The sequence below is a fragment of the Urocitellus parryii genome, chromosome 6 (assembly GCF_045843805.1).
Source record: "Urocitellus parryii isolate mUroPar1 chromosome 6, mUroPar1.hap1, whole genome shotgun sequence".
In the NCBI taxonomy this organism is placed as follows: Eukaryota; Metazoa; Chordata; class Mammalia; order Rodentia; family Sciuridae; genus Urocitellus; species Urocitellus parryii.
The window spans coordinates 145,016,451-145,030,657 of NC_135536.1; the positions used below are offsets into that span (position 1 = coordinate 145,016,451).

Here is a 14,207-nt window from a genome sequence, read left to right on the forward strand (position 1 = left end):
CCAGCTTCAAGAGCAAAGCCACCTACCTGGCAGGTAGTTACCATGAACACATAGCAAGTCCAGCCGAGATCAGAAAACCACCCACTGAGCCCAGCCCAGAATATCAACCCAAGGAATTGTTAGTTAAATAAACATTCATGTCAAAAATGAATGAGTAGAGCAACCAGCTTCTCAGGAGTTTTAGACGGGAGGATTGAGAGAGAGTCCAAGGCCAGCCAGGGCATAGTAGTAAGAACCTGTCTCCTGCAGATGCAGCTCAATAGTGGAGCGCTTGCCTAGTATGTGTGAGGCCTGGGTTCAACCTCTAGTACTGGAAAATGGAAGAAAGAAGGAAGGGAGGGAGGAAAGGGGAAGTGGAAGGGAGAGAACATAATCTAAGTCTAACAAGGAACCTCAACTCACTTGAGACAGTAATTGTAAAATATTTGTAATCTCAGCCTCAACATGCTTGAGAAGATAGTATCAACTTGTTTGAAATTCTATGACTTCAATTGACAAAAATGAGAACAATGTCCCCCTAATGTTAAGTTTCCAAAGCTGAGAAGGTGTAAATTTATATAAAGATGCAATTCTATTCGCCATAGCATTAAAACACAGTAAATACTTAGGAGTATATTTAACAAAACAAGTGCAAGCCTTGAGCAGTAAAAAGTACAAGTTATCTGAGGGAAACCAAAGAGCTAAATGAATGAAGAGAAATTCCATGTTCACTGATCAAATTACCCAATTCTGTTCCCATGAAAATTCTTCCCAAACTGATCTATAATGCTAGCCCATTAAAATACCAGCAGGCTTCTTGGTGAAAATTAACAAGCTGGTACAAGTGTTACATGAAATGTAGTCTCTGGAATAATCAAAATAACTTTGAGAAAGAGCAAAGTCGGAAGGCTTCCACTACCCAATTTCAAGCCTTTGTCAAATATTGAATTGAGGATGGAGTAGTGGCTCAAAGGCAGATCAGTAGAACAGACCTAAAGTCCAGAAATAAACTCCTATGCTTCAATTTTCACAAAGGGGAAAGGACAGTCTTCCAACAAATGAGGCGAGATGATTGGACATTCATCCACAGAAAGAAAATGAATGTAGACACAGACTCTTCACAAAAAAAAAAAAAAAAAAAAATTAACTCAGATTGGATCATAGACCTAAATGTGAAAGCAAAACTATAAAAACTCCTAGAAGATAACATGGGAGACAACTGAGGATGACCTTGGGCATGGCAATGACTTTTCAGATATGACATTAAAGGCAAGATCCATGAAAGAAAAAGTTGACACAGTGGACTTCAGGATACAGGATATCTGTGAACAGAGGAGTGAATAATGGTTTTAGTGTGGAATTAAGTGATGATTGGAAAAAGATTCTCTTCCCATTGCTGTGACTTTTATAACAGCCTACAGAATGACAGCACATCTCTGCAAAATCTCACTTCAGGAGGAAGGGATTTTTTTTTGTTGAAATAAAAGAGTGTTTTGCAAGAAAAAAAAGAAGAAGAAATAGAATGTCTGCTTGTGAAAGGCATCATCACAAAAATGAGAAAACAAGCCACAGAGTGGGAGAGATCACATGAAAATGGCACATCTGATGAAGAACTGTGACCTAAGCCAGGTTTGGGGCACACGCTTGTAATCCCAGAGACTTGGGAGGCTGGGGCAGGAGGATCCCAAATTCAAGGTCAGCTCTCAGTAACTTAGCCAAGATCCTAAGCAACTTAGAGAGACCCTGTCTTAAAATAAAACACAAAAAGGGTTGGGGATGTTTCTCAGTGGTTAAGAACCCCTGGGTTCAATACCTGGTACCAAAAAAAATATATATATATTAGGTAGTTTTTTAAATGAAGTTGAACCCTCACCTCACGTCATACACAAAAATTAATTCAAGATGGAGTATAGACATAAATGCAAGAGCTAAAACTGTTAGTGCTTTTAGGAAAAAAATACACAATCTTGGGTTAGACAAAGAATTCTTAGAGTCAACACCAAAAGCATTCTTGATTGACAAATCTAACTTGATCAAAATTTAAAACTCTTTGTGTCGAAACACACCACCAGCAAAGGGAAAAGCCAAGCCTCAGGCTGCAAGAAAATGTTTGCAAATACCATTAGTGATAAAAGGCTGTAGCCAGAATAAAAGACTCTTACAATTCAATAAGAAAACAAATAACCTCATTAAAAATGGACAGAAGATTTGGACAGATATTTCTTCAAAGACGACATTCACATGGCCAATTGTCAATGAAAAGCTATTCAATACCATTTGTCATTAGGGAAATGCAAGTTTTAAAACCACAATGAGATGCCACTTTGAGCCTCCCAGAATGGCTAGAATCAAAAAGACAAGCAATAATAAGTGTTGACAAGGACATGCAGGAAACTGGAAACCTCAGATATTGCTGATGGAAGTTCACAGTGGTGCAGCCAGTTTGTGCAATCACTTGGCAGTTCCTGAAAAAGTTAAACATAAGCTTACCAATTAATGGAGCAAGTCTACTCCAGGGAACCTAACTAAAAGAAATGAAAACACATTTCCACACAGATGTGTAGGTTAATATTTATAGCCACATTATTCATAATATTCCCAAACTGGAAACAATCCATCTGGTGATAGATCCATAAGCAAAATACAGTAATATTTTAAACAGTGAAATATTACTCGGCAATAAAAAGGAATGAAGTACTACAAATGCTACAATTTACATGGATAAGGAAAACACTAAGCTAAGTGAAAGAATCCAAATGCCAAAGACAATATATCATATCATTGCATTTAGGTAAAATGTATAGGAAAGGCTAATTGGTAGGGGGAAAAAGGCAGATCAGCGGCTGCCTAAGGCTGCAATGGAAACAGACTAACACCACAGACCACTTAGCAGGATAACAGAAATGTCCTAAGACAGGACTTTGGTGATGGTTACACAACTATCTATATTTGCTAAAAAAAAATAAAATAAAATAATTGAATTATACACTTGTGATTGGTAAGCTTTGCAGGATAGAAAATTTTACTTTGATAAAATGGATTTTAAAAAGACACAAAGAGAACATGCATAGTAGGGTGACTAGAGTTTATAACAATTTATTGTGTATTTTATTAAGAACTAAAAGAGTGGAGTTTAAAGGTTTCCAACATAAAGAAACGATAAATGTTTAAAGAGATGGAAATGCTAATTACCTTGATCTGATCATTATACATTTTGTATACATGTTATCAAATATCATACATACCCCATAAATATGCATCATTATTATTAAGTGTTCATTTTTAAAGCTACATTGAATTAATCTTTTCAAAATATTTTAACAGATCAAATATAAAAAGGGAGAAAGCGTAATTTTACAGTGGAGAAACTCACAGGACTCCCACCTTAATTGAGGGACCAAGGTTACCACTACCCCTAATGAGATGTCACCCACCCTGCCCTCTGATATATAAGAATATATCTGTGCTCCCCTGTTCCCCAAACCCGTAACTCCAGTCTAATCATGAGAAAACATCAGACAGATGTAAATTAAGGGACATTCTAAAATCACCTGACCAGTACTCCTCAAATGTGTTCAAATGACAAAAAAACAAGAAATGGTCACAGACTGGAAGAGGAGACCCAGGTGACCTGAAGAGCAAATGCCTCGCACTGTCTTGGATCAGGGACCAGAAGAGAAGGAGGATATGAAAAGGAAATTAACTGATGCTAATTTTTTTGTTTTGGACATTGTACCACAGCTACATGAGATGTGGATATGGGTGAAGGGCACACAGAGCCTTTCTGAACTTTCTTCATAATTCTGCTATATATCTAAAATCCCCTCAACATGAACAGCCAGAATAGGTTTTATGGATTTATGTATTTTATTGGACCAAATCTATAAAATCTATAAAAATCAACCCCATTTCTAGAGACTCATAACAATCAGAAAAAGTCTATAAAATGAGATATCGTCTCTCAGCCATCAGAACTGTAACCCCAGAGACCTTGGACAACACCAAGTGCTGGCCAAGATGTGATGCAAGAAAGCCTCCAGCCTTGGACGGGTGGAAATGTGAGTGGGCACAACCAACCGATCTGCAACCCAGATGCGCATGACCTTCACCTAGAAATGCTGAGCTTGCACCTACTCCACTGCTAGGAATGTCCTAATAATTACATGCCACAGACCAGTGCTTCTTAAACCATTTTCATAATCACCCATCTGAGGAGCCTTTTTCAAAATTTGTTCCTGATCTCCACCTCCACCAAATGAAATACTGAGGGATAAGATTTTGTTGGATAGTGTCATGTTTTGAAGAGCCACAAACCACTCTAATATCTAAAATCTGTTTGCTCCCTGAGTTTGGATCTGAAGTGTCCTCTAAAATTCCACATGGTAAAGGCTTTCTCCACAGAGAGGTGCTGGTGGGTGGAGGCAGGACCTTCTGGAGGTGGGTCCCAGTGGGAGGTATTCAGGTTAGTGAGAGTATGTCCCCTAGAACAAAATCTTGTCACATTGGGGACAATACCTGTTCACTGAGGAGTACATGACTAGGTCAGTAGTTCTGAAACTTCAGAGTACATGGAAATCACCCGGAAAGTTTGTTAACACAGATTGCTAGGCCCTATAGAATCTCTGCTTCAGTAGGTCTGGGATGTGATCCAAGAATTCCTGGATCCTATAAAACATGAGCAAAACAAAACTGTGCCTGCTGGAGCCATCTAAAATGTCGAGTCACTCAGCAACGAAGAGCTGCCTGACAGTCTTGACTCGACACAGTCACAGTCCAGGCCGAGACTTTAGAAAAGGGATTCCTCCACGGAATATTATGGGATGCCTGACAAACCCGTGTCTCTCCTTTGAAATTACTCCTATCACAGCCACAAAGAAATACAGCTGGATGGCCATATCCGAACCACAAAACCCATGTCAGACAGTTGAGCTAAAGGAGAACCAACGATCCACAAGAATCCCATCCAGAGGCCAGCAGGGCTGACCTGATTCTTTCTAGAACTTTGAATGAATGAAATGACATTAGGATTGCCATACATCATGAACCTTTAGGACAGGTGGAGCTAGAGGCCAGGTGGGCATCACAGCAAACCAAGGCAGAGTTCTAAAAAAGAAGTAGAAAACATATGTGAGTAAAAGAAGCTGTTTTGCATCCATGAGACTGGATGGGTACCCACTGCAGCATAAGGAGCCAGGTCGTACCTGATGAGCTTCTCCTGTACCCTTCCAGAGCCTTCCTACCCTGCAAGTCCTGGAGTACACTCCTATTCTTTGCAACAGCAACCCCCTTCTCCTTGGATGGCAGAGTTGATACCAGAAACTGCACCACTCTCTCACCACTCAATTTTTGCTGCATATGTTTCCATTAATGTCCAGATGGTGACATGAGAGACTCCTGCTTAACAGGACAACAGTGCCAGGGGGACTGATGGGGCTGGTGTCTACAGAAGGCGAAAGCAGGAGGCCCCAGCCCAGGCAGGGCTGAGGCCAGCTCCACAGCATCGCTGAGTCTCACAGGTCACAGTCTGAGTTCCTAATCACCTCATCTAATATTCTCAAGTGCCACTCGTTATGACTTCGTTCCTTTTGGGTATTCAGGAATCTGTAATGCAAAATTGTTCTTTTTAGATTTTTATGCAAACGCAAAATATTTATAAGCTCTGTCTTAAATTAGCCTCCTTTCCAATCCCCAATCCGGTTTTCTCTCCCCCTGAATGTTAACAGTCTTATGGACTGGTGGTTTGGAAGCAAAAATTAAAGTAAACCCTCAATGATTTTTACTACCTAGGGAGAATTTCGGCACAAAACAGTGAAAAGACTAAAGTTTCAATATTTTGTAAGAAAGGCAATTAAGGAACCATCAAACAAAGAGAGAAATTCAAACCAGTCTGCTAGAAAAATGTTTCCTAAGAGAAGTCTACCTGTAAATATTTCATTCATTCTATACAAAGGCACCCACCTGCTTCAAAACTAAATATGCCCCTCAGACATAAAGTGGCACAGCCTACTGAAGAACACGTTGATGGGGACAAATCTCAAAGGCATTATGCTGAGTGATAAAGTCAATCTCAAAAGGTTGGATACTGCACAGTTCTATTTATATGATATTCTAGAAAAGACAAAACTATAGTGATTAAGAAATTAGGGGCTGGGGATATAGCTCAGTTGGTAGAGTGCTTGCCTCACATGCACAAGACCCTGGGTTCATCCCCAGCACCACAAAAAAAAAAAAAAAAAAAATGGAGGAGGAGGAGGAGGAGGAGGAGGAAACAAAAGAAATGACCAGGGGTTGATAGAAGCTAAGTGCAGAAGTCAGAGAGTTCATAACCCACTTGAATCAAATGTATGAAATATGATATGTCAATAACTATGTAATGTTTTGAACAACCAATAATAAAAATTTTTAAAAAAAAGAAGTCGGGGGATGAGGGAAGCAATGAATATAAAGTAATAACATGAAGGTTGGCTGTGTTACAGAGACCTATGTGTAGGTTAAATTCCTAGAACTATAAAGTCCCCAAAGAGGCAATTTCAATCCTCAGTACAAAAAAAAAGAAAGAAAATAGACATTTTCAAAGTCTCATACACAGAAAAAAAAATGAATGTACTCCTTGACTTAATATATGGTTATATCCAAAAAATAACCATCATAAATTGAAAATAATTAGAAACACATTCAACCGACCTAACCTACTGAACTCCCAGCTTAGTAGCATAGTACACTGCACAGTGTGGCTGTTGGGCTCCATGTTGGCAGGACTGACTGGCACTATGGCCCCTTGCTGCTGCCCGCATCACCAAGAGTATTCTACCACATCGCACTCTCCTAGAAAAACACCAGAATTCCAACTGCAGTTCCCGTTGAATATGTACCACTTTCACACCATCATAAAGTCCAAAAACAGTAAGTTGGATCAGCTTCCATCATGGCCCAGCTGTACCCTCTTCAGTAGGTAGAACCTGCCCCCGGGACCCTGTGGATTCAGTGAGTTAGGCCTTTGGTTTTCCCAGCAGAATGAAACTACAACCTTCAGGCTAGCCCCAGCTGAATCAATAGATATTCTCCATTACTGGGAAAAGCTGAAGAGCTCACCACGTGCAGTGCCCACACCCTAAGATCAACACAGCACTTCCTAACACTGTGAAGAGCCCCACAGATAGAGCCGAGACTGAAGAACATCACTAACTGCTCAACTGCTGAACTGTCCACCCTTCTGGTGGTCAGCTAAACCACACGTATCTGATAGTGATGCTGCAGTTTGGATGTAGTTAAAGTGTCCCCAAGGGCTCCTGTGTTGAAGTGCAGTGCTCCGCATGGTGCTCTTGGGAGAGCCTAGTGGGAGGTCCTGGAGTCTTGCTGGGGGCACTGCCCTCGGAATGGCTTAAGAAAGCTGTTACATGAGCCCCTTTTGGTTGTTTCAAAGAGTTTGTTATAAAAGCAACAAGCTTTTATAGCCCCTCCCCTTCTCTCAGCCTCCAAAACTGAACTAAATAAACCAGTTTGCTTTTATAGCTGGTCTGTTAGGTATTTCAGTATAGTGATGATAATACAAGTGACTTTCCACAAATTATATGAGTAAAATAATAAATACTATGAATTGTATCTGATCATCAACTAAATTACTTTTCTGTTTGCCTTACCTACATGCTACTAATAACAATCATTTTTAAATTCATCTAAGTAAATTCTTCTCTCAACTACAAAATGAGACGAGGAGATAAGGGATTAAAAAAAAGTCCTCCATCCATACCTGAACTCTCAAATAATGATGGCAGAAAGAAGAGATCATGCAAATCTTCACATGTAAATTTTTTAAAATGCTTAAAGATACTATAAGCCATCCAATAGCTGATAGAAGCCAGAAATCTAATTTCTGAAAACGGTAAAAACCTGTGAATTTGCAGCTTATTGGCTAGATAATATAATTCCAACCTCAAGGCTACAGAAAACATTGATGGAGAAAACTGTAGCCAGACCAGGTAAATGTATCAGATATGGAGAATTCAGAAGTAGGAAAGCACCAGAAATTTTAAAAGAAAGTTCTGGCAGCATGAGAACCACAGGATGAGCACGACCAAATGCAGAACATAAACTTCCTGTGTCGGGCATGGTGGCGCACGCTTGTTATCCCAGCAGCTTGGGAGACTGGAGCAGGAGGATCGAGAGTTCAAAGCCAGCCTCAGCAAAAGTGAGACTGAGTAATTCTGTGAGACCCTGTCTCTAAATAAAATATGAAAAAGGGCTGGGAATGTGGCTCAGTGGTTAAGCGTCCCTGGATGAAGAAGAAGAGGAAGAGGAAGAGGAAGAGGAAGAGGAAGAAGAAGAAGAAGAAGAAGAAGGACAACTTCCAAAATCTCTAGTTTATAGCTAATTTATAAATGAGTAAAGGAGACCTCAAGGGAATGGCGGGGAGCAGCAAGCAGGGGGAGATCAAGAAATTAGAGAGATATCTGCTCTTGAAAGATGGAACTTTCAGTGAGTTTAGTACTTTTCTTAACTAAGGGTATTCTCCAATTTGGGTGGCTTAAGTGGCATAAGGCTGAAGCAAAATGGTTCAAAGGATCAGAGTAGAGTCCAGAACTGGCAGAAGTAAGAAAACTACTGAGAAGTTAAGTCACACCCATGTCCAAAGCTTGTCAGCCCAGGACTCACAGAGCAAGACTAAAGAAGCAGCCACAGGAAGTCAAATGATGTCAGCAGCCACATATCATAAAGGAGACAAAGTTGGCAGTTTGAATCCAGGTAGATTAGATGCCTTCTAGCACAAAATCCAAAAATCCTCAGAAAACGGAGGAATTCATTTTCTGCAATATGGTTTGCCATTTTTTTCCAACCCAAAATTCCTAAACATGCAAAGAAACTGGAAAGTATGACCCATCCCCAGGAAGGTGAGGAGCAGTCAGTTATATTCAATATAATTGACTCTAATAGCTATCAGTAGACAAGGACTTCAAAATAGCTTTACAGATATGTTCAATTAATTAAAATGAAAAAATATATGGTCAACCAGCAAATGAATATAGAATTTCAACCACAAAAACTGAAAACTAGAAATATTCATTGGAATTCTAGAACCGAAATACAAAAATAACACTTTCAAGGGGCTAAACAACAGATGATAGATGGCAGAGGAGCCTGACATAGATCAACAGTGGTCAGATCACACTGATGAGAGTGAAGATGAGATCAAATAAATCCTGGACAAGCAGAGCATACACACGATGTAAATAGAGTTCAAAACCAAAATCAGTTCTTTCTCCCCAAAGAAAAACACTCAATTCTGACAACATCACATCCACAAGTGGTTTATTGGGATTTTTTTTTTTTTTTTTTTTTTTTTTTTTTTTTTTTTTTTGCTAAAATTGAGAACTTTGGAGAACCAAAGATGGTGCTGGGACCAGTTGGATCAGAGACATTGACAAGACTTTTAAAGCCAAAGAATCTGTTGTTCAAACACAACTTTAAAGAAGAGCCCCATCCCTTCAAGCAAAGTGGTGCTCCTTACACTGTGGTGCTCACAGCTGCCCCTCAAAATAAGGCCCAGTCGCTTTACCCAACCTGTGATCGTGTGTGGCCGGACTCACTCTCTTCTGAGGTAATGTCTACACATCTTGGCATCGAGTGCCTTCTCCTCCACATGCCACCTGTTAGCAAGGGTATTTTTTCCTGACAGCTAATTGGTAACATACAGAAAAGAAATGTAAAAAAACACTGTGCTTAAAAGTTATTGTACATCATTAACCACCACAAGTGGTTTTTTTCTTTTTTTTAACTTATTTTTTTATTTATATATGACAGTAGAATGCATTATAATCCTTACTACATATATAGAGCACAATTTTTCATCTCTGGTTGTATACACAGTATATGCACACCAATTCATGTCTTCATACGTGTACTTTGGATAATAATGTCCATCACATTCCACCATCATTAATAACCCCATGCCCCCTCCCTTCCCCTCCAACCCCTCTGCCCTATCTAGAGTTTGTCTATTCCTCCCATGATCCCTCTCCCTACCCCACTATGAATCAGCCTCCTTTTATCAAAGAAAACATTTGATGTTTGATTTTTGGGATTAACCTCCACAAGTGTTTTTTACAAGGGACATGGGACTGCCTAGGAATCAAAGAGTCAAACTTTTCAGCCTGCTGGTCATTGAGATGAGACATGCACTGAAAATGAAATCCATACCTTAGGTTTCGTTACACAACAGCTTAACTGGCAGTATACTTGCTGTGCCAGGAGATCCTCTCCAAGTAACACTTGTGCTAAAGGTGTACCCAGGACAGCGGGACATCTCCAGTCCCCTCCCTCCCAGCACCTGAACTGGTGGCAGCCCCCAGATACCATGTGACCTTCACCTTTCACGTTGGTTGTGTAAAATCCAACAGCTGCTCCATTTCTCCACAGAATTTTTGCTCGCTCCTTCACAGAATGAGGCAAAAAAAACATGTCATCATCATCCAAACTTCTCTCCAGTCTTCCAAAAATAATGACATTTAGAACGAAAAGTACAATCCTTTCCCCAAAGGACTGAACCTTTAAAGACAAAAATGGAAAGAAAGAAAGAATAATCACCAAGTGAGATCAGAGGGGATACATTTTGCCTGCCCTTGGCATCCACGGCACGCTAGGCCACGTGTGTGCTCCCCCATCACAGGGTTACTTCTGTGTTCAACAGCCAATATGTGAATCATGGTGTCTCCACTGACCTGTTGCACCAATGTGGCCTCCAGGAGTGAGTTACAATTCCTGGGTCCCCAGGGCAACAGATGTGGAATGCACATTGACAGAGCACAATCAATCACAGGCTAATGAAACAGGAAGTTACCTCCAAAGGGGGCGGGTCAGGGCAGGCCATTTTGGCAGATTTGCTGGATATATCCTGAAATAAACCTAATCTGACCTTTTAAACAATGGCCTGGCCCTAGAATTCTGATCTAAAGAGGAGGGGAAATAATTGGAAAGATCAATGGCTACATCAAAAAAATAACGGATTTTCAATAGTTTGTGATAGATTGCAAACACACCCTGGAGTCCTAACCCCAGAGAATGACTGAGAATTAAGGCCCACCCCACTGCTGAACTCTCTTACCTATAATCAGTTCTTCATATAAAAGAAAACTGCATTATGGTCAAAATCATGCCCGTGGAGTTATAAGCTTTCTCCTTTATAAGACAAAATGACTTCACACTCCTGTCTGCTAAAATTCTCTGCATCTGTGTAGCCCATGAATGGCAAATATGTGGCCAAAATCAGTGACTTTGCTCCTGTACTCACAGCAGACATAGCTATTTGGCTAAGCCTGGAAGCTGTACTAGTCATCTTCCTGTCACTGTGACAAAAAACCAGAGATAAATAAACTTTAAGAGGAAAAGTTTATCCTGGCTCACAGTATCAGAGGTTTTAGTCCATGGTCACTAGGTCCTGTTGCTTTGGACCTGTGGCAGCACAGTACATCATGGCAAGAGCACATGGCAGAAGAGGCCTAATTACCTCATGGCAACCAGGAGGCAAAGAGAGAGGAAGGGGATGAGGTCCCAAAATTTCTTTCAAGGGTATGCCACCAATGACCTAACTTCCTTCCACTAGGCCCTGCCTCCTAAAGATTCTAAGACCTCCCATCAGCACCACAGTGGGACCAAGTCTTTAATATATGGGCCTTCGGGGACACTTAAGATCCAAGGTATAGCAAATGTGGGTTCAGGATCCTCCTAAATGCAGCCCTGTGGAAAGCTACAAGATACGGACCAAATGTGGCTCATTAGATGAAACCAATCAGCTATTTCCACAATGACAGTATCATATTGGATTTTACTCCTACAACACTGTTGTTTGACAGCCCACATGTTGTGCTGTTGTGTGGGTATGCTGTGTGCACAGACGTGTGTGTCACCACCACATCAGGCACACCATTAACTGGGTTGTGACTTCCACCCACGCGCTACCATTTGATTCTCATCACCCGCTGGGGAGGTCCTGGTTTACAGGTGAAGGAATTGAAGTTCAAAGAAGGTAAGTGATTACTTTTATTGATTTTCCTGCCTGCTTTCAAAGAGAACCTGAGTCATCTGGACAAGGGCTCTGCAGAACCAGGTTGCAAAACTGGCAGGGCTTCTGAGTCCCAGGCCAGTGCGCCTGCTCAAGCCCAGCCAGGCACTGATTCCTTCTGCACCCTTATTTGTTAGAACGGAGACTTTTGGAAAGACAAAAGTTTAATGCAAATATTAATGTTTGGCTTTCTATTTAACATTTGACCCTTAGACAGTCATCATCACCATCAGCACCCAGACTTTCTAGGAGACCTTCAGCCATTCACAGCTCTTTGAGCCTCAATTTCCCCTGAGAAAGAGGAGGCCAAGGAGGAGGAGGAGGTCACTGAAGTCATCTCTAAAACACTCATCTGGTTTTCAAATGCTTTGATAATAAAAATAAGGCAGCCTGCAGCACCCTCGTAAATGGCACAGTGTTCAGTGCCAGTCAACTTATTAATTGGCCCAGAATGTAAAATATTTTACCTTTATCTGGAGCCAGATCTTAGATGAGGAAGAGATTTGTGGAAATCTAACCAAGCTCAGCTCTGAGAAGCCGCCACATTCTGTGTCTCAGACAGTGGCAACCAAATCAAGTTCAGACTTGGAGAACAACTAGCTAGTCTCAAAACCTGATCGGCGTGATGTGGGAGGTTATATTTTTCAACTCATAAAATCAAAAAGTTCAGGGGAAGCCAGAAGACAAAAACAGATTGCATCTGGCAGAAGGGAAATATCCAATCAAAAACTGGCAGGAGAAAAAGAAGAAAAACAAAATGACCTTAATTTATTCAATTTCCTTACAGAGGGGGGGAAAATGTGTGACATATGATTTTTTACTTAGAAACATTTCCGAAAACATAAAACTAAGATCCAGTTCTAATCCCTCCTTAGGACCATTAATTATGTTAACAGAGAGAGCATTAAGAAGGCTTTTTAGGTAATTAATGAAGAATGACTGGCTAAAAAACCATATGTAATTAAAAGAAAAACAAAAAAATATGTAAAGACAAAGTTCTACAAGCAAAGAAAAGAAATATTCTCATGTTCAGTGGGAATATAACTTTACAACATGGTTTATTAAGAGGCATCCAAGGTTCTTTCTGTTCACAACACAGGTCACATTTCCAAAAGGTGGGTAGGGGGTTGTTCATCTAAACTCAAAAGAGATGACAAATGAAAGAAGTCTCCACTCTCATTCTGAAACATATGTATAGAGCAATCTGATTCTCCCTAGCATTCAGAACAACCAAACACTAAGTAGTCACCTGGCCCACTTGTGACAAAAGAGCCAGGACAACACACCTAGGCACATCAGGCACCACACAGGGTTCATTCATGCTCTTTTGTTGAATCTCAAGCCATCATGAATCTACTGGAAGAAAATCCTTTGCCTACTGGGCATGGTGACACACAACTTGGGAGGCTGAGGCAGGAGGGTTGCAAGTTCAAGGCCACCCACGGCAACTTAGTGAGGCTCTAAACAACTTTGCGGACCCTTTCCCAAAATAAAAAAATTTAAAAGGCTGAGGATGTTGCTCAGGGGTTAAGAACCCCTGGGTTCAATCCCCGGTATCAAAAAGAAAAGGAAAATAAAATCCTTTGCCAATAATACCTATGGAGTCAATTAAAACCAGACCTAAAACAGACAACCCACAGAATGGAAAAAGAATAGTTGCAAATCTTGTAAGTGATGAGGGACTCGCATGAAACAGTCCTACAATGCAACAGTAAATGTCAAATAATCCAATTAAAATGAGGGCCAAGGATCTCAACAGACATTTTCCCAAAGAGGGTGTACAAATGGACAGTGAGCACTAAAAAGATGCTCTACATCCTGAGCCATGGGGAGACCATTTCACACCTGCTGGGGTAGATAACATAAAAGATAGACACGCATCGGAGTTGGCTAATGGGCTATAGAGACAATGCAACCCTCCAACACCAATGGGAGGGATGTAAAAATGGTGCAGGGGCTGTGGAAGGCAGCTTGGCACATCCTCAAAATTTGACATACAGAGTGACCATATGACTGGCAATTCCACTCCCAGGTATATGCTCAAGAAAACTGAAAATATATGTCCTCACAAAAGCACTCATAGAAGTATTATTCATAGCAGCTACAAAGTGGAAACAAGTCAACGCCCATCAACTGATGAATGGGCAAACAAAATGCTGTGTGTACCTACAAA

At 40.6% G+C, this 14,207-nt stretch overlaps 1 protein-coding gene across 1 annotated transcript in view; it reads right to left on the reverse strand.

Moving 5' to 3' along the window:
- The window catches only part of Fam169b (Protein FAM169B), a 67,483-nt gene that overhangs the window by 11,123 nt on the left and 42,153 nt on the right, over positions 1 to 14,207 (reverse strand). Inside the window, exon 8 of the mRNA XM_077800159.1 lies at positions 10,344 to 10,521. Within this exon, the coding sequence (XP_077656285.1) occupies positions 10,344 to 10,521 (178 nt within the window). The remainder of the gene's footprint in view (positions 1 to 10,343; positions 10,522 to 14,207) is intronic.